Source organism: Salvelinus fontinalis, chromosome 18 (genome assembly GCF_029448725.1).
Source record: "Salvelinus fontinalis isolate EN_2023a chromosome 18, ASM2944872v1, whole genome shotgun sequence".
NCBI classification, from domain to species: domain Eukaryota; kingdom Metazoa; phylum Chordata; class Actinopteri; order Salmoniformes; family Salmonidae; genus Salvelinus; species Salvelinus fontinalis.
In genome coordinates, this window is record NC_074682.1 from 47,696,749 (window position 1) to 47,716,710 (window position 19,962).

At 42.8% G+C, this 19,962-nt stretch overlaps 2 protein-coding genes across 4 annotated transcripts in view; both read right to left on the reverse strand.

The window, feature by feature from the left end:
• Positions 1 to 851: 851 nt before the first annotated feature.
• Positions 852 to 9,255, reverse strand: LOC129815663 (probable peptidyl-tRNA hydrolase 2). 2 transcript variants are annotated; one of them, XM_055869664.1, is made up of 7 exons: positions 9,159 to 9,255; positions 7,070 to 7,192; positions 6,761 to 6,832; positions 6,571 to 6,645; positions 5,327 to 5,424; positions 5,045 to 5,159; positions 852 to 1,073 (listed from the first exon to the last, which is right to left on the reverse strand). In XM_055869664.1, exons 2-7 carry the CDS (start codon positions 7,184 to 7,186, stop codon positions 987 to 989), a joined length of 564 nt encoding a protein of 187 aa, XP_055725639.1. In that variant the 5' UTR covers positions 7,187 to 7,192; positions 9,159 to 9,255; the 3' UTR covers positions 852 to 986. The 2 variants fall into 2 exon arrangements, with proteins under 2 accessions (XP_055725639.1, XP_055725641.1); XM_055869666.1 differs by having other exon boundaries at positions 9,132 to 9,255.
• A 634-nt stretch (positions 9,256 to 9,889) lies between these two features.
• LOC129815666 (plexin-B1-like) overlaps positions 9,890 to 19,962 on the reverse strand; it is a 148,928-nt gene continuing 138,855 nt past the window's right edge. For both annotated transcript variants that reach the window (XM_055869667.1, XM_055869668.1), the window contains 7 exons: positions 19,699 to 19,783; positions 19,305 to 19,465; positions 18,701 to 18,861; positions 18,239 to 18,386; positions 17,901 to 18,041; positions 12,881 to 12,955; positions 9,890 to 12,701 (listed from right to left, as the gene is read on the reverse strand). In XM_055869667.1, coding sequence (XP_055725642.1) covers positions 12,597 to 12,701; positions 12,881 to 12,955; positions 17,901 to 18,041; positions 18,239 to 18,386; positions 18,701 to 18,861; positions 19,305 to 19,465; positions 19,699 to 19,783 — 876 coding nt within the window. In that variant the 3' untranslated portion in view covers positions 9,890 to 12,596. The remainder of the gene's footprint in view (positions 12,702 to 12,880; positions 12,956 to 17,900; positions 18,042 to 18,238; positions 18,387 to 18,700; positions 18,862 to 19,304; positions 19,466 to 19,698; positions 19,784 to 19,962) is intronic.

Below are 19,962 nucleotides of genomic sequence, written 5' to 3' on the forward strand. Positions count from 1 at the left end.
CCATTAAATCCACTAGAGTACCTGTGCAAGCATCAAGCACAGCAGCTTATTTTAACCCATACAATGAGTTCCTCACACTTATTTTTTACGCCAAACCCCCAAGTCCAGGAATTATAACTCAGAGCAAGTCGAGTCAACCTTATCCTTTTTTGCAAGAAAAGAAAATGGAGAAAAAAAACCTCCAAAACAAATGTAAAAAAAAACTCCAACAGTGATTGTGCGAAATGTTGCTGGCATGCCACCGATTATATATGGCCTGGACGGATGCACATAAAAGCAATGGACGGCCATTTGACGTCAGTATGTAGTGTTATCATTTCTAAGGGGCAGGGTCTTTGGGGGAGAATGTCGCATACATACATGTGTATACGTTTACACATCGACGCAATGGTAAAGGTGTCAGTAAAGCGCTCCTTACTGACAAGCAGTAACTTTCACATGAAGATCCTACATCTAAAAAGGATTATTACATTTATATATTTTGCTGCTTGAATTACAATAACAGTATTTAACAAACACCAAAATACTAGGTTCTATCCTTGTTCCCCCCCCCCCCCCCCCCCAATACATCAAATCATATTTTAAATTGTGAGTCAGAATTATGGGATGCCATGAACTTCCAGCTTCATAAAAATTGGATACCATTCTCTCATACAGTAATGGCCATGCCTCTTAAATAGCTTAACTGTTCAAACTGGCTTCAACATTGTCGGTTTGAGTAACCAGTCCCTTCCTCTTGACATGAGCAACTCTATACACATCTCTTCTCCAGTCAGTGGCTCGGACAGGGAACAGAAAAAAAAATGGCTGAATGTTCATCTTGGTGGTTGGGTCATGTCTGGTTGTTTTACTCTTTTTTTTCTTTTTTTTCGTTACATTGTTGCGCTTGCATGCTGAGACCCTTCTGCTTTTAGGGGGATGCTGCCCTCTGCTGGTTGCCTCTGTGGCATTGCACAGCCCTGCACCTCCACAGCTGGTTTAGTCCCTCAGAGCAGCTTCAGACTTCCAGTGACATTGTTCACCATCTCCTCCTCTCCAACAATGGCCAGGACAGTGCGTGAGCCGGCTTCCACCTGCCAAAAAGCAGAAGGTCATAGAATTGAAATTAGCATCCTTGTGCGTGGGGTGGGGGTAGGAATAGGTTGCACTCGCAACAAAAGGTGGGTGGAAAACCAGGGAAGACTAGGCATGACATTTATTGAAATAACTTCTAATTTTAATAGCAAATTACTGAGTTTACACAAAATCCAGAAACTCCCAAGTGATTGCTTATATTGAAACTAGTTCAGTGGAGTTTCCCCTCTCTCCTTGTAGTGCTGTACATAAAACTAGGGATGCACGATATATCGGTATCAGCCGATATTAGCTAAAAATGTAAATATCGGTCGATGTCTAGTTTCACGCCCCGACGTGCATACCTATATAACACAACGGCGCCACGTAAAATGTTGCGCTACACGTGCAACACAGCATTCTTAAACTAGCCCACAATGTCTGCTGTGTGGATCGAGCAGTCACAAGTCGAGCAGTCATTTGAAAGAGTAAAAAAAATATCTGCAAAACAACTCAAAGGCCAAACCCATTAAAGCCAAGATAATGGAATCCATTGCCCTTAACAATCAATCGTTCTGTCGTGGGTGATGTCTTTCACCGACTGGTGAAGCACCGATACACAACCAAGTGCACTATTTTTCAGATGTTGCCCTACCGGAGTTAAACAGTACTGCTCACTGCTATTAGCTTCACGACATACATGCTATGGAATGATGTTTGGGTCTTTGCTTGTCAAAAAAGATACAGTAGCACTCTCAAAGCTGTACAAAAACGTCTGCAAACAAGCAAACACCGGCCACGAATGACGTGTTTACAATACCGCGTTGGTAATGAAGCATAATTTGTTCGACCGCAACTTCTGTGGTAGCTAGCTTTAGGTTGGTACCTAGCACCAATACAATCAGCCTGAAAACAATGACCAGTAGAACCTGCAGTCATTTACATTATTCTTAGAAATGATTTAGGAATCCTTGTGAGTAAGTATTAGCTAGGTTGCCACTTGTTGTTTGCCAATTGAAATGAATGAAAAGAAAGCTAGCCAGCTACTTTACCCTGTTACCCAAAGCTAACGTTATTAGCAGCCAGCTAGCTTCATCTGGCTAGCGAGGCTCAACCGCACCGGGTTTTGTGTTGTGAAGCTAGCCACAATAATAAAAGTATGCCATTGACAGTAATGCAAATAGTAGAATTATGCCCTACTTGTATTTTGAAGGCTAACCGCAAAGTCCACTATTGTGGATAGCTTCACATAGATGGTCCTTCCACCATTAATCAAATAAGAACAGTCTTATAAATTAGGGTTATTTTAGATGACACCTAGCTCTATAGTTAACTACTGAAACAGATTGTCGTTATGCTATGTTTTTGGGGAAGAACATTGTTTGCATCCATGAGCTATTTTAAAATTTTTAAAATGACCAGCACTGTAGGTGCGCGAGACAACTTGACCAGCATCATAGCATACGTATCGATGAATCGTTGTGACAAAATACCAATGATAGTGTAATCAATGTGTAATAACTAAAAAAAATTATGAACACGTTAAATTATTATGTGACGTGGGGTCATATTCAGGTCCTGACACGCCAAATAGTGTTATTTGACACGCCAAATAGTGTTAAATAGTATATATTTTGACACGCAAAGACCCAAACAGCATTCAATATCAATCCTGGTTGAGAATGAAATGACTGAACAACGAAACAGCACAGCAACTAAGTGAAAGAAATAGGTTTTGATTGTTTTACTGGTAAATAGGGACATACGTAAATGCCAACAAAATAACTTTTTGGTCAGTGTGTGTAAACTTTATTTAACTAGGCAAGTCCGTTAAGAACAAACTCTTTTTTACAATGACGGCCTACCCCGGCCAAACAAGGATGACGCTGGGCCAATTGTGCGCCGCCCTATGGGACTCCCAATCACGGTCGGATGTGATACAGCCTGGATTCGAACCAGGGACTGTAGTGACACCTCTTGCACTGAGATGCTGCATCCATGTGTGTGTGTTTGAACTATTTAACTGTACTAGAATGCTTAAAAAGGCCGCAATGTTTAAAAAATATATATCGGTATCGGGTTTTTGGCAAGGAAAATATTGGATATCGACCAAAAATGTCATATCGGTGCATCACTACTTGAAACAGCTGCATAAACAGGTCACATGACTCCTGACGTTGCTGGATGCAGACCTCGCTCTGCTCGGTTGCCAGGGAATTCATGATTCAGAAATCCGTGAAGTGTGGACAAATTTGTTTTATTGAAAGCTTATTGAGAGCCATGTCAAAAGTACTAACGGTTTTGAGTCAGGAAATGTGTACTTTACCAACTAAAACATTTGCGATTACTTAAAATAATTATAATGTAGCCGACTGCCACAGCAGCAGAGATGGGTAACAGCACATGTGCGCTCTCTGGGGTAATAGGAGTAGTTTGCAGCCCTAAATCTGGCCGCCTGTAAAAAATAAAATCTGTCTCCCCCCCAAAAAACTAATTGGAGACGCACCTCTGTTCCAGCTGGGCCAAATGGACAGTTATCTAACGAGTTCGTAGCCTAGATAAGCGATCATTCAATAAAGTAAAGTTTATCATAAACCTGATCAGGACTGTTAGTGGGTTTATGTTTTCACATTAGCCCAAAACACTATGTTTATTTATCACAATGTTTTGGGGATATTCTATCCTGCAATGCAAAGTGACACAATGTCCATTGTCTCCCGACGTAGCAGGGTCTCTCCCCCACGAGGGCGCACATGTGCAGTTGTTACTCATTTCCGCTGTGGCAGTTGGCTCCATAAAATAATCGCAAATGTTTTAGGTGGAAAAGTACACATTTCCGGACTCAAAACCGATTTTTGTATAAAGAATTCACTGGCAACGAAGCAGAGCGAGGCCTGCATCCAGTGACCCGTTTTTGCAGCCTTTTCAGTACAGCAGTCCAGGGAGAGATCAAATTATATTTGTCACATGCTCCGAATACCGTGAAATGCTTACTTACAAGACCTTAACCAACAATGCAGTTAAGAAAATACTTACTAAGTTAGAATAAAATAATCACTTGAGTTTCTGGATTTTGGGTCAACGTCTTTAATTGATGCAGATTATTTTATTTAACGCTGGAAGTGTATTTTTCCCCTTGTCATCTACAGAACATAAATCTCTGTTGTAATGTCGGTCATTCTTTTCTCAACCTCATTGTACAATTTGCAGGTTATGTACCCGTCTGATCCTGCCTTACAAAACAACACATTCTGTTTATAAAAAGACAAGCATTCTTGTAGTCTTCAACTATCAAAGGATTACTTTGTGTGAACTTGGTAGTGTAAAACCACCTTAACTAATCATTATGTATCAACACATTATCAGGGGCACTGCAACCTGTTTGAACAAGTCAATGTTTGCCACGGTTGGCATATGTCAACAAATGTAAGCTACAAGCGGACATCTGTCAACCGGCAGTTGACCTATTCAGTGTTTATGTACAGCTTATAAAATATGTTATGGGGTGCCCTTCATAAGAGTATTGACCATTTTTAATTTGCTGTTGCAATCTTTGTCAACAAGTTCATTCATTTTTTTGTGAGTCTTTGTGAATGCATCCGCCCCTCTCAAGTGTCATTTAACAGTTTCACATTGCAATGGTTTTGTATCAGTGTGAAACGCTTACCTACCTAAATCACAGTCGTCATTAAGGCATGTTAAACTAGGCGAGCACGGCCCACCCTGACAAATCGTTCTCTTCAAATAATGCCTTCTGAACAACAGGCAGCCACAGCCGTGTCAACAGTACAGTCTATGGCATTGGCAGCCCTACTGATAGTCAAACTCAATACTAATAGTGGCTGTGCGTGTCTCTGTAAACAGGTGCTACAGAGTTACATGGAACTGTAATGGTGGCTTGTGCGCCTGTGCTGCTGTGGAACCATAATTGTGGCACATGTGCCTGTAAGCAGGTGCAGCAGTGTAGCCGCAATGGAGGCGCATGTCTCACCTGGGTGCGTCCGGCATCCTGGACCAGGTATGTGGGCAGGCTAAGGCTCATGGCCAGGGCCTGCAGCTCCAAAAGGTGGGCCATGTTGGTCCCCTGTACCACCACCTTCTTCGCCCTGCACACCACACAAACACACATGTGGATATCCTTCTGGTGGAATTGCCATTACCAGACATCATTATGGTGTTTTAAAAGCATCTTGGCTGTCTTTATCTGATCCAATTTGATCAGCAGTATGAAGTCTCAAATAATGCCCTAATGAGGAAGTGGTCTGGTCCTTACCCGCCATGGTCCCACTTCCAGGCCATCTCCCTCCAGCTGTTCTTCTCCTGCAGGGCCTGGTAGAGCCCCACGGCTGCGTGGCCCACCTGCGCAGCCAGCTATACAACAAACACTTTCAGTTAGAAGATGTAATTTTTTAATGCATTAGCAATATGGGCAAACTGGGATTTTTTTGTGCACCTGGTTCACACAAACTACACCAAAACAAGCATACTAGCTCGACAAAACACCACATTCCAACCCTTTTTCTTAAAGCTCAGACACACCGGGGCCTCCGGAGTGGCGCAGCGGTCTAAGGCACTGCTAGAGGCGTCACAGACCCGGCTTTGATCCCGGGCGGCATCATAACCGGCCGTGATTGGGAGTCCCATAGGTCGGCGCAAAATTGACCTTGCGTCGCCCGGCTTAGGGGAGGGTTTGGCCTGGCTTTACTTGGCTCATCGCGCTCTAGCAACTCCTTGTGGTGGGCCGGGCGCCTGCAGGCAGACCTCTGTCGTCAGTTGAACAGTATTTCCTCCTACACATTGGTGCGGCTGGCTTCCAGGTTAAGAGGGCAGGTGTTAAGAAGCGCAATTTGGCGATGTTTCGGAGGACGCATGACTCGACCTTTGCCTCCCGAGCCCGTTGGGGAGTTGCAAAGACCTTAAAGTCGTCAGCGACTTAACTACCTAGCAATTTTCACTAGCAAGATGACAAAAAAAAATATCATCCACTCTCCATAATCCCATACCGCCAGGGCCAGCCCATAGCCAAATGTTTAGCTAGCTAGCACAACATAGCTAGTGACACTGCACTAACAGGCAGCTGTTTCATGGAAACTATCTAATCAATTGTGATTTAATTGTCAATACTAGGTTCAGTGGTTAACTAGCTTGGATTAAGTATTTAGTGTTGTGTGCAATGCATCTTGTTGTGTGCAGTGCACTTAACTAGCTACCATTCCCATAGACTACATTGCATATAAAGTATGACTGGCTCATCCATGGATTTAAGGCAAAAATGCTCTCTTTTTCCTTTTTGTTGTCAGTCCAGTTGGCTACCCCACGTCGGGGATTGTGCTCTCCGATTGGCTCAAAGTCAAGTTGTTGGCCACTGACGAGCATTGCAAAGTAGAAGCGCTAAGTTTGTCGCTACCGGGTCGGCACGCAGGAGGTACCGCTTTTGTTCTAGCAAGAGAAGGAACGGCCTCCCACTGTGATAAGTAGCTATCCGCAGTCAGACGGTGTTTCATGCTTTACACTGACCTTTCCCACACCCATGGCCAGGTCCATATTCACCACAAACACCATCTTGAACATGAGGTCGTCGTCTCCTTCCTCCTGAGGGGACGAGAGAAAGCGAGAACGAGAGACATTCAGGGTGGGCTCAGACACGATACAGGAGAGGTAATGTATCAACTTGTACCTGTGCAAACTAAGGTTAGCTTATGGGCACCTCATTCTCCAGCTTGTTAAAGTAGTACATGGCAGCCTCCTCAGCAGACACGTTTCGGGTGTGCAAGAGTGCCTGTGGAGGGGTAGACATGGAAAATGTCCGAAAATAAGGACTTTGAATAGATCTGTATTGGGTGGATTTGCAAAGTCAATTATAAGTACAGTACTCCTTGGTCATTATGAATGCATTAGTAAGTAGAGAAAGAGATATTTCATTAGCGAACAGAGATTATCAAAGAGAAGATTTGCACAATATACTGCAGACCATCTCAGGAAATGTAAGAGAACCTGTATACAGTAATTAACCCACTTGCTTGGCAGCCTCCTCAGGGATGTCCAGCTCTCGCAGCTGCTGCAGGTACACAGGGTTGACCTCCTGAGAGCCAGAGCCTGGGCCCGTCTGCTGCTGCTGCTCGGAGGGCTCCATAGTTAGCTGGAGCAGGACCACGTTGGATTAAAGTTAGTTTAATACGTTGCGGCATTAAAATAAATATGTACAGTACACCGTAGCATATTTCTTCAACAGTTATGTTGTGTAGAAACAAGTAGCTGGGTCTTGATCCCAAATGAACCGAAGACTGGCACCATGTAAAAGGGTGTACTTTCGGTGCCTGTCTTTCCTGTGCACCATGAATTATGGTAGATTAGCTACTATTATGAGAACACGCTAGCAATCTAAATACACTCAACACAAATATAAAACGCAGCATGTGATGTGTTAGTCCCATGTTTCATAAGCTGAAATAAAAGATCCCAGAAATGTTCCATGCGCACAAAAAGTTTCTCAATTTTTGTGCACAAATGTGTTTACAGCGTGCAATAGGCATGCTGACTGCAGGAATGTCCACCAGAGCTGTTGCCAGAGAATTTAGTTAATTTCTCTACCATAAGCCGCCTCAAACGTTATTTTAGAGAATTTGGCAGTACGTCCAACCGGCCTCACAACCACAGACTACGTGTAACCACGCCAGCCCAGGACCTCCAAATCCAGCTTCTTCACCTGCAGGATCGTCTGAAACCAGCCACCCAGTCAGCTGATGAGACTGTGGGTTTGCACAACCAAATAATTTCTGCACAAACTGTCAGAAACAGTCTCAGGGAAGCTCATCTGCATACTTATCATCCTCACCAGGGTCTTGAACTGACTTCAGTGGACAAATGCTCACCTTCAATGGCCACTTAATGGGTGAAACCCAGTTGGCGTTGTGTGGGAGAGCGGTTTGCTGATGTCAATGTTGTGAACAGAGTGCCTCATGGTGGCAGTGGGGTTACGATATAGGATTGCATTGTATCGATGGCAATTTGAATGCACAGAGATACCGTGACGGCCATTCATCCTCCACCATTTCATGTTTCAGCATGATAATGCACAGCCCCATGTGGCAAGGATCTGTACACAATTCCTGGAAGCTGAAAATGTCCATGGCCTGCATACTCACCAGACATGTCCTCAATTGAGCATGTTTGGGATGCTCTGGATCAACATGTATGACAGCGTGTTCCAGTTCCAGTCAATATCCAGCAACTTCACAGCCATTGAAGAGGAGTGGGACAACATTCCACAGGCCACAATCAACAGCCTGATCAACTCCATGCGAAGGAGATGTGTTGCGCTGCTCGAGGCAAATAGTGGTCACACCAGATACCACAGATTCTGATCCACGCCCCTACTTTCTTTTAAAGGTATCTATTCCCAGTCATGTGAAATCCATAGATTAGGGCCTAATATATTTACATTTATTGATTTCCTTATATGAACTGTAAACATGTGAAATTGTTGCATATTGGTTTATTTTTTTGTTCAGTTAAGGATCTAGCTAGTAGACTGGCCTCGAGGGCAGCCATTGACACACCTCGAAGCTAGTTAGCCAAGTACTCTTACTAGTAATACCTGATATCCTAGTTAGCTACCTAAATCATAATTATGCTGATATCACAATTAGATACATAACCGTTAGATATCTGGCTATCTGTAGGCATGTTTGGTGGGTAGGTAAGCTACGCTAGGTAGTTAGCCATTTCGCTACTCTGTCTCGGTAATTGACTAAGGTTAGGGTTAGTTAATCATATCATGACGGAACAATTTTCAAAGTGGCAACTCGATTGTGGGATGACAGCTAGCTAGTTACTTATTTAACGATGACCACAAGACGGTAGTTAGCTTGTTAGTTAATGCCAAATAGAAAACAAACCGTAGCTAACATAGCCAAGCTAAATTAACTAGCAGACATTCAAAAATATTATTGAACAGTACGTTAGCTAACAGCTAATTGCATTTGCTATCGTGTTACATATTTTGTTTGCTAGCTATGTATTATTTGATTTCCCTGCAAGCTCTTAACGTAGCTAACTAGGCAATTTAGCTAGCTTACTGTAAAGATTGCGCCAGCCACTCCTACCTGCGTTGCGTAGCTAGCTTGTTAGCTACAATCCTTTGAATTAGTGGGATGGGAGTGCTTGCTTGCAAACCTATATCCACTCTCGCCTTTCACTGGGATGAAGTTATATCCACTCTCGCCTTTCACTTGTTCATTAAAAGATGGGCGTGTTGTGGTTTCACGTCTTTACACCATTTTGGGCAAGGTTCGCTCCTTTTTCGTTGTACGGTACCGGATTGCGTCAGTATTAAAGTCCCCCTCACATCCGGTTCTACAAAAGTTATGGATCGTGTGAAACAAGAGCATCAATTATTTCCTCCGTCAGAAATGTCTAAACGTTTCGTAACGAAACTTCGTTGAAGTAGTTTCCCATGCATGTTGCTTTGGAACATGTTGACCGACCTCACTGATTTATGTTGCATATGGTGTGTGAAGAAATTAGGTAGATTATTTCTGTTTCATGACCAATTAAGTGAAAGGACACTGCTTTTGTCAGATTATACTTTTTGTAACAGGTTAATTTGGTTAAGGTTAGGGTTAGCTAAAATAAAAAATCTGTTATAGTCATGACGTCTTCCATTCCACATTTCCTCGCACTGGTCTGAAAACAATATGGTGGATGTCTACCAATTTGCTCTCATATACTGCTCCAAGTATTTAATGTCAGTGTAGACAAAGAAGAAACAAGTAATAGACAAATTCCCTTCACTTTAAATCTACTCCATATGAGACAGATGTAGACAAAGACAATATGATTTTACAAATACTTTATTACCTCAACATATGTAGGAATGTACACTAAATAAACAGCAGGTTAAGTCGCTACAAGTTACATTATTCAATCATTATGTACAACTATATTAAGACAAAATAAAAATCAACCTTAAAAAGTGCTCCTTGCAGAGCCTGCTCTACATAGCTGAATTTATACAGCCTAACAATAGTTTTCCTTCAAATGACCATCACCTGCTCTCTTCGCCATTATTAGGCTTCATACAAAATACTAGTCTGCATTGAAAGCATATGACATAACAAATTGTCCATTGAAAAATAGTGTGATAACCAATAAGCTACTATGACTCGTTTATGCTGTGCAATCTAGGGACAATGGCGGTGAACAGGAAAATGCATCAAACTGGAGAACCCACACAACAGCATGCAACGCATAAACTACATACACTTTCATCTCATCAAAATAGGAGGACAAAACTGATAATTTGATTGGGTTTTACAGTTAAATGACCAATCTGCTGACTCATTGTCAGCCTCTTATTGGTCACTACTCACTAGAAAGCCAACAGTGCACCCGCATATAAAGATATAGCCTACCACATGGGTAGTGTCAAATGTCTTCATCCATAAGTCTAACATCAGTTATGTGTCGTTAACATACATGCAACACCTCCAATTCGTGTGATAACATTCTTGGTACATAGCTTTACCAAAATATCTAATCACAACTTCAAACCATCAAGCTCTGTGGGATAGAATGATTAGTCTAGGGTACCGTCCCAAATGGCACCCCATTTCCTACATAAGGCTCTAGTCAAAAGTAGTGCACTATATATAGGGACTAGGGTGCTGTTAGAAAATGACGCTATAGTATAATAGAGAATGCAGAGGTGAGCAAATTATGAATAACACAACCCATGGGTAAATCATAAGAAAACGAGTTTCGGTAAAGTTCAGAAATGGCAATGTAGTTATAATTCTAATACTTAATCAAACGTTGCAAAATGTGACTAGGTCAAAGTATCTTCTGTGAAACTTAATGGACAGTTAATACAGCAGTGTTCAACAAACGTAGGAGCTGTCGCCATCTTGTGTTCAATAGAGGAACTGCAATACACATATCAACGGTGCAGTTGCCAATTGTCAGATAAATAGGCTACCTCACAACAGCACAAACTGAGAACATGATTCAATAGACTTTTCTTGGTTGAAAAAAAAAGGAATGTTAAAAATGTACAACACGGAAAGCTGTATGAACGTACACCATAAAATACTGTGGGACACATGTTTTAAATATATACAATTCTACAGTTGAGATTTATTTGTTTAATCTCTGATCTAGTGTCCCTCCAGTGACTGTTACCCTTTAAAAACATCAAAACATTCACACGGTCACCTATTTCCAGTACCTTTTGAAAAGACTGCTTCTTTGCTTTCAGTATCATTCTTTCTTTAGTCCTGCAGAGAGCGAGCTGTAGCCTCTTTCCGAGAGCTGTTCATTTCAACTCTGATATTAACATCTTCCTCCCATTCAATACCATAAAGAGGAACACAGATTTGTATGGACTCGGGAGCTACCTGAAAAAGCGCAATGGCAATAATTACACATTTAAAAAAACATTAAAAAGGAGAAGTCGTCTCAAGAGTGTCATGCTAGAGTGAACTGTGTGTGTGTGTGTGTGTGTGTGTGTGTGTGTGTGTGTGTGTGTGTGTGTGTGTGTCAACTGTCCACTACTCCGAAAGATACTACGTGTACTTATGATTTGGACGGATATGGAACAAAGCTACTGTTTTGACAGAGGGAGAGACCAATCTGGTTTAACCTAGCAGACAAACCGCAAAACACAAGAAAAAGCTTCAGGGTTAAAGAAATAAGAGGGTAACTTGAGTTTTCAGGTAAGTAAAAGGAGGTAGAGAGTGCCGATAACTTATAAGACTCAAGCCCCTAGGAAAGGTACTGTATGCAACTGCATTAATTGGTGACAATATAATATCTAGAGAATGTTTATTAAATGCTAATAAAACTTTTCACTCCACATTTCATGTGGAAAGGGATGTTGTGTCTTGAATTGGGGGGGGGGGGGGGGGGGACCAGAATGGTCCCTTCCAACTCTCGCTCACACTTGCTCTCCATCTAGCTACAACCAGCATTTTGATAGACATAAGACTTCCTTTCATTCATTCATATGAGACTTCAGCACGTTTCCATTGACACATCATGTCACGTCTGGATCTCCCAAGCCCCTTCTTCTAGTTCCACAGAGAGTTCTACAAGAGAGGCAGATGCCACAACGTGGTCCAACTCAGGGCTGAAGGGTGAACGGGTGGGACATACAAACAAAGGCTCCTCGTCTGTTTGTGTTTGTGTCTCCCTTTACCTTTCCCTCCTGTCTTGTCCACAGTGGAGAGTCTACCACCACCTCTAGAGAGTTTCATGTGTTCAGCAGCCCAATACACCACATCCCCTTTTCAAACCCCTGGGTGACTGTTGTGTGTGAACAGTCACTCATTGCTCCTTAATGTGGAAAAGGGGTGGGGTGTTTGGGGTCCTTACCCCTAGAACCATACTTCGCCTCTTCTGACAGGAGGGGGATTATGTTAATCTGTCTATTGGTCCGGTCTGTCCATCCTCCTAACCCACCCCCTCTTGAGTTTCCCTCCCCCACTCCTGTGGGTCTCTTAATGTGGTCCCCTCTGCCGGCGTGGTCTTGGTCAGTGGTTTCACTGTCACAAGTCAGTGACTTTGTTCTCTACGGCTGCAGCGATCTGCTGGAGCCGGTAGCCCAGCTGCATCTTTTGGGCCGTGCTGTCCTCTTCTAGGGCCCCGATGATCTGAGAGAGAGCGAGGAAGGGATGGAGAGGGATGAAGAGAGAGCGAGAGAGTTAGATGGAGGGAGAGACGGAGATGGAGTGAGTGAGAGGGGGTGGAGAGAGACAGATGTAAGGTAAACCAAAGACACAGCTCTGATGTGTGGTTGGATGGAATGACACAAGAGATAATGAAAACTCACCTGGTCATAGTACTTGTTGATGTACTTGTACAACTCGTGCAGGGCAACAAGGTAATTCAACTCGCCTGAGTAATTCTGGGGGGGAAAAAAACATTTTGACTTAAAGTCACTACAAATAAATAATACGCACACACTTAAATGTGCTAATAGAGGTTCTATTAAAGCTGGTTCTATTAACAATAGGATATATTTAAAGTGTTCTAGGCATACATTGCTTTAAAGTATAGGCCCACTCTGAAAAGTCCAAAGTTTTACAGCTTGTGCTGAATGAATGATAACTAGATCAGCTACAATCACAGTAATAGGGGTGACAGTAATGAGAAACTGCAATATGTAACTTTTTGGCCGACCCAACCAAATTCACATTGAAATGTGAGTTATAGATCTGTCACTCATTGAAAGCAAGTCTAAGAAGCTGTTCTAAGTGCGCTATTTCTATGCTTCCCATTCTTCCATTTCATTTTTCAAACAGCTGAAAATAAAATATTTTTGGGTTATGGAAAAGATATTTCACTGCTGTTTAGATGGTACAATGAGTATCTACACTATACTTGCTTGTTTTGTGAAATAAACTTAAATTAGGCAAACTATTGGAATATTAGCAACGAGGAAATGGCAAAGTGATTTCTGCATAGTGCACCTTAAACAATAGGACAAAGTATCAGGGGATGGAACCAAAATTATTTCCCAATTGTGTTCTAAACAGAACCATTATTTTTTTTGTTACGTTCCGACCTGCAAAATAAAGTTCTGAACCGGTTTAAACCCCCCAAAAGTGACGGTTTCTATAGTTCCTTTCTGTTCCTTTTTAAACCTCTGAAATCGCCATTTAAAAAAAAACATTTATCTCGATGTAAAATTACTTAAATCTTCAGTGAGGATAGAGCAGCTTGCTATGGAGCGGGCAAGCTATAGCCTAGTTCTTTACAGTGCCTTCAGAAAGTACTGTATTCATACTCCTTGACTTATTCCACATTTTGTTACAGCCTAAATTCAAAATTAATAAAATAGATTTTTTTTCACCCATCTTCACACAATAACCCATAATGACAAAGTGAAAACATGTTTTTAGACATTTTTCTAAATTTATTGAAAATTAAGTACAGAAATCTCATTTACATAAGTATTCACACCCCTTTGCTATGACACTCCAAATTGAGCTCAGGTGCATCCAATTTCCTTTGATCATCCTTGAGACTTCACTACCACTTGATTGGAGTCCACCTGTGGCCAATGGCCAATTCAATTGTTTGGACATGATTTAGATAGAAACACATCTGTCTATATAAGAACCCACAGCTGACAGTGCTTGTCAGAGCAGAAACTATACCATGAAGTCCAAGGAACTGTCCATAGATCTCCGGGATAGAATTGTGAGGAGGCATATGTCTGGGGATGGGCATAAAACAATTTCTAGAGTGTTGAAAGTTTGAGAGCACAGTGGTCTCCATCATTGGGAAACATAAAAAATATGAAACTACTCACTCTGCTGTCTGATCAAACTGAGCAACCGGGCAAGAAGGACCTTGGTCAGGGAGGTGACCAAGAACACAATGACCACTCTGACAGAACTACAGAGTTCCTTGGCTGAGCTGGGAGAACCTGCCTGAAGGACTATAGTCTCTACAGCACTTCACCAATCTGGGCTTTATGGGAGAGTGGCCAGACGGAAGACACTCCTGAGAAAAAGGCACATGGTGGCAAGCCGGGAGTTTGCAAAAAGGCACATGAAAGACTCAGATCATAAGGCACACGATTCTGTGGTCTGATGAGACAAAAATTGAACTCTGGCCTGAATGCAAAGAGCTATGTCTGGAAAAAACTAGGCACAACTCATCACCTGTCTAACACCACCCCTACCGTGAAGCATAGTAGGTGGCAGCATCTTGCTATGGGGATGCTTTTCAGCGGCAGGGACTGGGAGACTGGTAAGGATAGAGGAAACAATGAATGGAGCCAAATACAGGCAAATCCTTGATGAGAATCTAGAAGAAAAATAAACGCACACCTATGTAGGCGAGGTGCTGGCTAGCGGAGTAGAAAACTAGAAAATAAAGGAGAGCCGCACACTCTAGGAGCTCAGATGCAAAAATATTTAATTACCAACGTTTCGACAGGCAAGCTCTCTTCATCAGGGTACAATCACAGACACTGCGGGATGACTCGTTTATATATAGTGTCAAGACACACAGGTGTCTGTAATCATGGCCAACAGTGGCCTAATATCATTGGTTAATTACTCATATTAAAACGGCATAGAATGAGCAACATACAATTAATACAAATGGATAGCATACGATCATAGACTCACTAAAGACCACACAAGCCTACAAACAACCACAATGGCAAAGTCACAACAAACACAACAATCACAAGAATGGCTTCAGATCAAAGTCCACATTAAGACCGAAGGGAGCAAGGGTCTTTAAATTAAATATCGTAGTATTCGATAGTATTCTGAAATTGAGAAGTGGGGTCACTTCTGAGTTTCTTGTAAAAGGTGTTATCAAGCAGCTGTCTGTGACACTCATTTACATAAGCTGCCCTATCCATAAGTACAACCGACCCACCCTTGTCAGCAGGACGAATAAGGACTGAGGTATCGGATTGTAAATCAAGCAACGCGTGTTTTTCATCCTTATGTAAATTGTGGAAAGATTTGGACTCCTGTTTGTTCTTAAGGAGTTGCGCAACATCTTTTTCAACAAGTCTACAATATGTCTCGATAGAGTGATTGCGATTGGTAGGAGGTATAAAATAACTCTTGCTTCTAAAAGGAGTCAGAGTATGTGCAGGTGATCAATATACAGGTTCAATAGAAATATCAGGATCAGGGGAGCTAAAGTATTCCCTTAAACGGATGTTTCTAAAAAACTTAAACATGTCTACCTTAACATCAAAGTCGTTGCACTGGGTCGTAGGCACAAAAGATAACCCTTTATTAAGCAAAGAGACATGGGCAGGGCTCAATATCTTGCTTGATAAATTGAAAACACTCAGTCCCGTGAGTTCGGGCACCGTGTGAACGGTCTCCTCTGCCTCTGATAGTCGTTTCTTCTTACCCCGTCGGGTGCGGCATCTCGTCGATGTGCGTGCCTGCGGCCACCTCCGCCTTTCCGTCCGTCCAGTCTCTCGTTGAATAAAAAACGGCCACTGGAAGCCGATGAGGCGCTGGTTGTAGAGTGTTGATCAGACAGGGGTGGATCGAAGTAAGCGGCATCCCTCCTGCGCCTGCCATGGAGAGGAGGAGCAGGACCTCCCTTGTCAGGGTTTCTCCAGAAGTAGACTGTATCCTCGGCCTTGTCTTTTTTGTCTTGGTTGAATTTCTTGATTTTAAGTTCCTTTATTTCTGTAGACAACTTGTCCTGGAGCGCTTGGTTAGTTTTCATCAGTTCATTGAATATGCCATCATCATTAACAGCTCCACTTTTTGGAGGCAGGCCACTCGATTTCATCTTTGCGTTATATTGGCATCGAACATGTCACCCTCCCTAGGAGAGGGGGTGACCTTGATAATTTATTGTTAAGACGAGAGGCTGCTTGGATATTTAATTTAAAGACCCTTGCTCCCTTCGGTCTTAATGTGGACTTTGATCTGAAGCCATTCTTGTGATTGTTGTGTTTGTTGTGACTTTGCCATTGTGGTTGTTTGTAGGCTTGTGTGGTCTTTAGTGAGTCTATGATCGTATGCTATCCATTTGTATTAATTGTATGTTGCTCATTCTATGCCGTTTTAATATGAGTAATTAACCAATGATATTAGGCCACTGTTGGCCATGATTACAGACACCTGTGTGTCTTGACACTATATATAAACGAGTCATCCCGCAGTGTCTGTGATTGTACCCTGATGAAGAGAGCTTGCCTGTCGAAACGTTGGTAATTAAATATTTTTGCATCTGAGCTCCTAGAGTGTGCGGCTCTCCTTTATTTTCTAAATCCTTGATGAGAACCTGCTTCAGAGTGCAAAGACCTTAAACTGGGGCGAGGATTTACATTCCAACAGGACAATGACCAAGCATACAGCCAAAGGAATGGCTTCAGAACAAGAATGTGAAAGTCCTTGAGTGGCCCAGCCAAAGCCCAGAATTGAATCCCATTGAAAATCTGTGGAAAGACTTGAAGATTGCTGTTCACCGCCGCTCCCCATCTAATTTAAGAGCTTGAGAAAAATTTCAAGGAAGAATGGGAGAAAATCCCCAAATCCAGATGTGCAAAACTGATACAGACATACCCAAGACGACTCAAATCTGTAATCTCCGCCAAAGGTGCTTCTACAAAATGTATTGAGTCAGGAGTGTAAATACTGCAAAAAATTCAAAAAACATGTTTTCATTTTGTCATTATGGGGTATTGTGTGTAGATTGGGGAGAGAAAATAAATATTGAATGTCATTGAACTTCCGAGAGTTGGCTTAACGTTGGACCAAGCTTGTGTGTGCAGAGCGGCACCAGAATTAAAAATGCCTTACCTTTTTGTAGTTAATTCAATGTTAAACGTGATAACTATAGTATCCTTAACTAGCATTGAAAAAGTTAATCCATTCTTCTCTAATTAAAAATCTCCCTAATTTCTGAATTGCACTTGTAAAGTCAATAGACTACAGTAACCTACTCTTCAGAGGGGCAGGTAGTCTACACACACTGGCAAAGATTTTTAGCTGGCAGGAAGAAACTGGAATACATTTCTGAGTGACACAGTGAGGGCTTTGCATAGGCGCTTTGTTGCGGGACCGAAAAAAAATGCCCGGAATGTAAAAGAACGTTATTAACCAGTTCCAATGCTTTCAAAATAACGGTTCTGTTCCAGAACAGATCACTTTCGTTCCCTGAACTTGATCCAACCCCTGCAAATAACCGATTAAAAGAATAGCAAACTCAATTTGATTCATCAAAAAATGTTACGTTTAAGGTAGAGCACTTTTAGTAGAGTGCAAAAACTGTGACGATGATGCGTTTGCCATAAATCGCTTGAGTGAACAGTGTTTTACTGAATGAATAAACTGAAGTAAAAGACCAACCCTGGATAGTTCTGCTAGTGCGGAGTTCATCTCCTGGTCACTGGCAGAGATGGTCTGTCTGATGTCAGCGTAGTACCTTTCCACCATCTGCTTGTAACGGGGGATATCTCTGGCATAAAGCAGTTTGTTTATTGGTGAATCCTAGAGAGAGACAGAGAACGTGAGGGTGAGAGAGATTATCAGTTATAAAGAATCACCTCCACCTTCCACAGTGTCCCATGGCCCAGTCAACTCCTCCCCAGAGGGGTTGGGTTAAATGTGGAAGACACATTTCAGTTAAATGCATTCAGTTGTACAACTGACTAGGTATCCCTATTCCTTTCCCTCCTCTCGCTCACCCTGCCCAGTTTATGCTCTGAGGTGGTGCAAGAGTCCATGAAGGTCTGGGAGATGACCGTTAGCACGGCGTCCACGTGGTCCGAGGGCTGGACGTCAAAGATAAACTGGGGGTTCTTTACAATGTTGATCCAGAACCTCAGGGGCAAACTGGACAGAGGGAATGAGGGAGGGAAAGGGAGTTACATGTATGGATAAGTACTGTTATGTTCATATGTTATATATATCATCCAACCACATTATAACGTAAACACACATACACGTATGAAAGGACACAGACGTGGATGGTCTCAGGAGTCTGTGTGTGCGTGAGTGTGTACCTGTTGTTCTTCTAGATGTGGAAGGAATCAGGATGTGTGTGTGCATGTATCCATGTACATGCGTGTGTTTGTCTGCGTGTTTGCTTGTACACACTCGTGAGTGTGTGTGTGTTTGTGCTTCTGCCTAGGTGTGTATGTATGTACCTGTTGGTCTTCCAGATGTGGATAGTCTCAGGGTCGGTGATGGCGTGGTGCTGCGCCTGGTCGTCCAGCAGGTCAAAGAAGTACTTGACGGCCAGCGGAACGGGACGACTGGTGGACAGGATCACCGTGAACAGGTCGTCCACAAACTTCTGCAGAGTGCCCTGTGGAGGGGGGGGGGGGGGGGGGGGGGGGGGGGTTAGGGGTTTTGCACAGTTTTGAAAGTCAATGTGGGAGTGTATGTGTGTAGTAATAATTCATTATAATTTGAGGGGTGATTATGTTTGTCCTGTTACACACTTGTGGAAATGTGTTACCCAACTCCCCGAGACACCCGGAGTGCGGGCGGTCACAGCCAGGGTCACCATTGTCCAGGGCCCCTGGAGAAATTGTGGTCAAGTGCCTTGCTCAGGGCACAGCTACAGATGTTTCACCTTGTCGGCTCTGGGATTCAAACCAGTGACCTTTCAGTTACTGTCCCAAAGGTCTAACCTCCAGGCTACCTGCCGTGTGTGTGTGTGTGTCTACAGTATCTGCCAGGTGTGTGTGGGTGATATGTGAGTGCACGTACATGCAATGTGTGTGTCTGTGTGGCTCCAGTATCTACCTTCATGGAGAGCAGACGTGTGAGGTAGATCTCTGGTATTGCCTTGGCCCTCTCCCTCACGCTGCCGCGGCGGTGCTTGGGTAGCTCAGGCTCTTCGCCGGCTTTGACCAGGTGCCACAGCCTCACCCCGCCCTCGTCTGCATCCTCCAGCATGGGAGTCTCTGAACGGGGGAGGAGGACAGAAGAAAGGAGAAAGGTTGAGAAAGAGAGTTCGCAAGAAAGGGCCATTTAAAATGTTACATTATTTTACATATTTCACAAAAGTGAACATTTGAGTCAACGTTTCAGCCTAGTGGCCTTTCTCAAGATGAGATGCATCCATACTTATTCTACAAAAACTGGAACAACAAGACATTTCCCAGAGAGAGTGGAACTAAAATGCAGTGCAACTCACTTTCACCTGCCACGTAGTCGTGGTTGTCGTGGTGGATGTGTTTGCTGTGGCGCGTGACCAAAGCCACTGTCGCGCCATCTGCAACCTGAAACACAACCACAACAGTGTTAGACATCACTCATGAATATGATATAGATGCACTATGAAGGCTTATGAATGCTTAGTGAATGCTTATGAAGGGTTAATGAAGTGTAATACTATTAAAAAAGGCTTAGAAACATGAATTTGACAAAATCTTAAGACCATTACGAATGCTTAATGAAT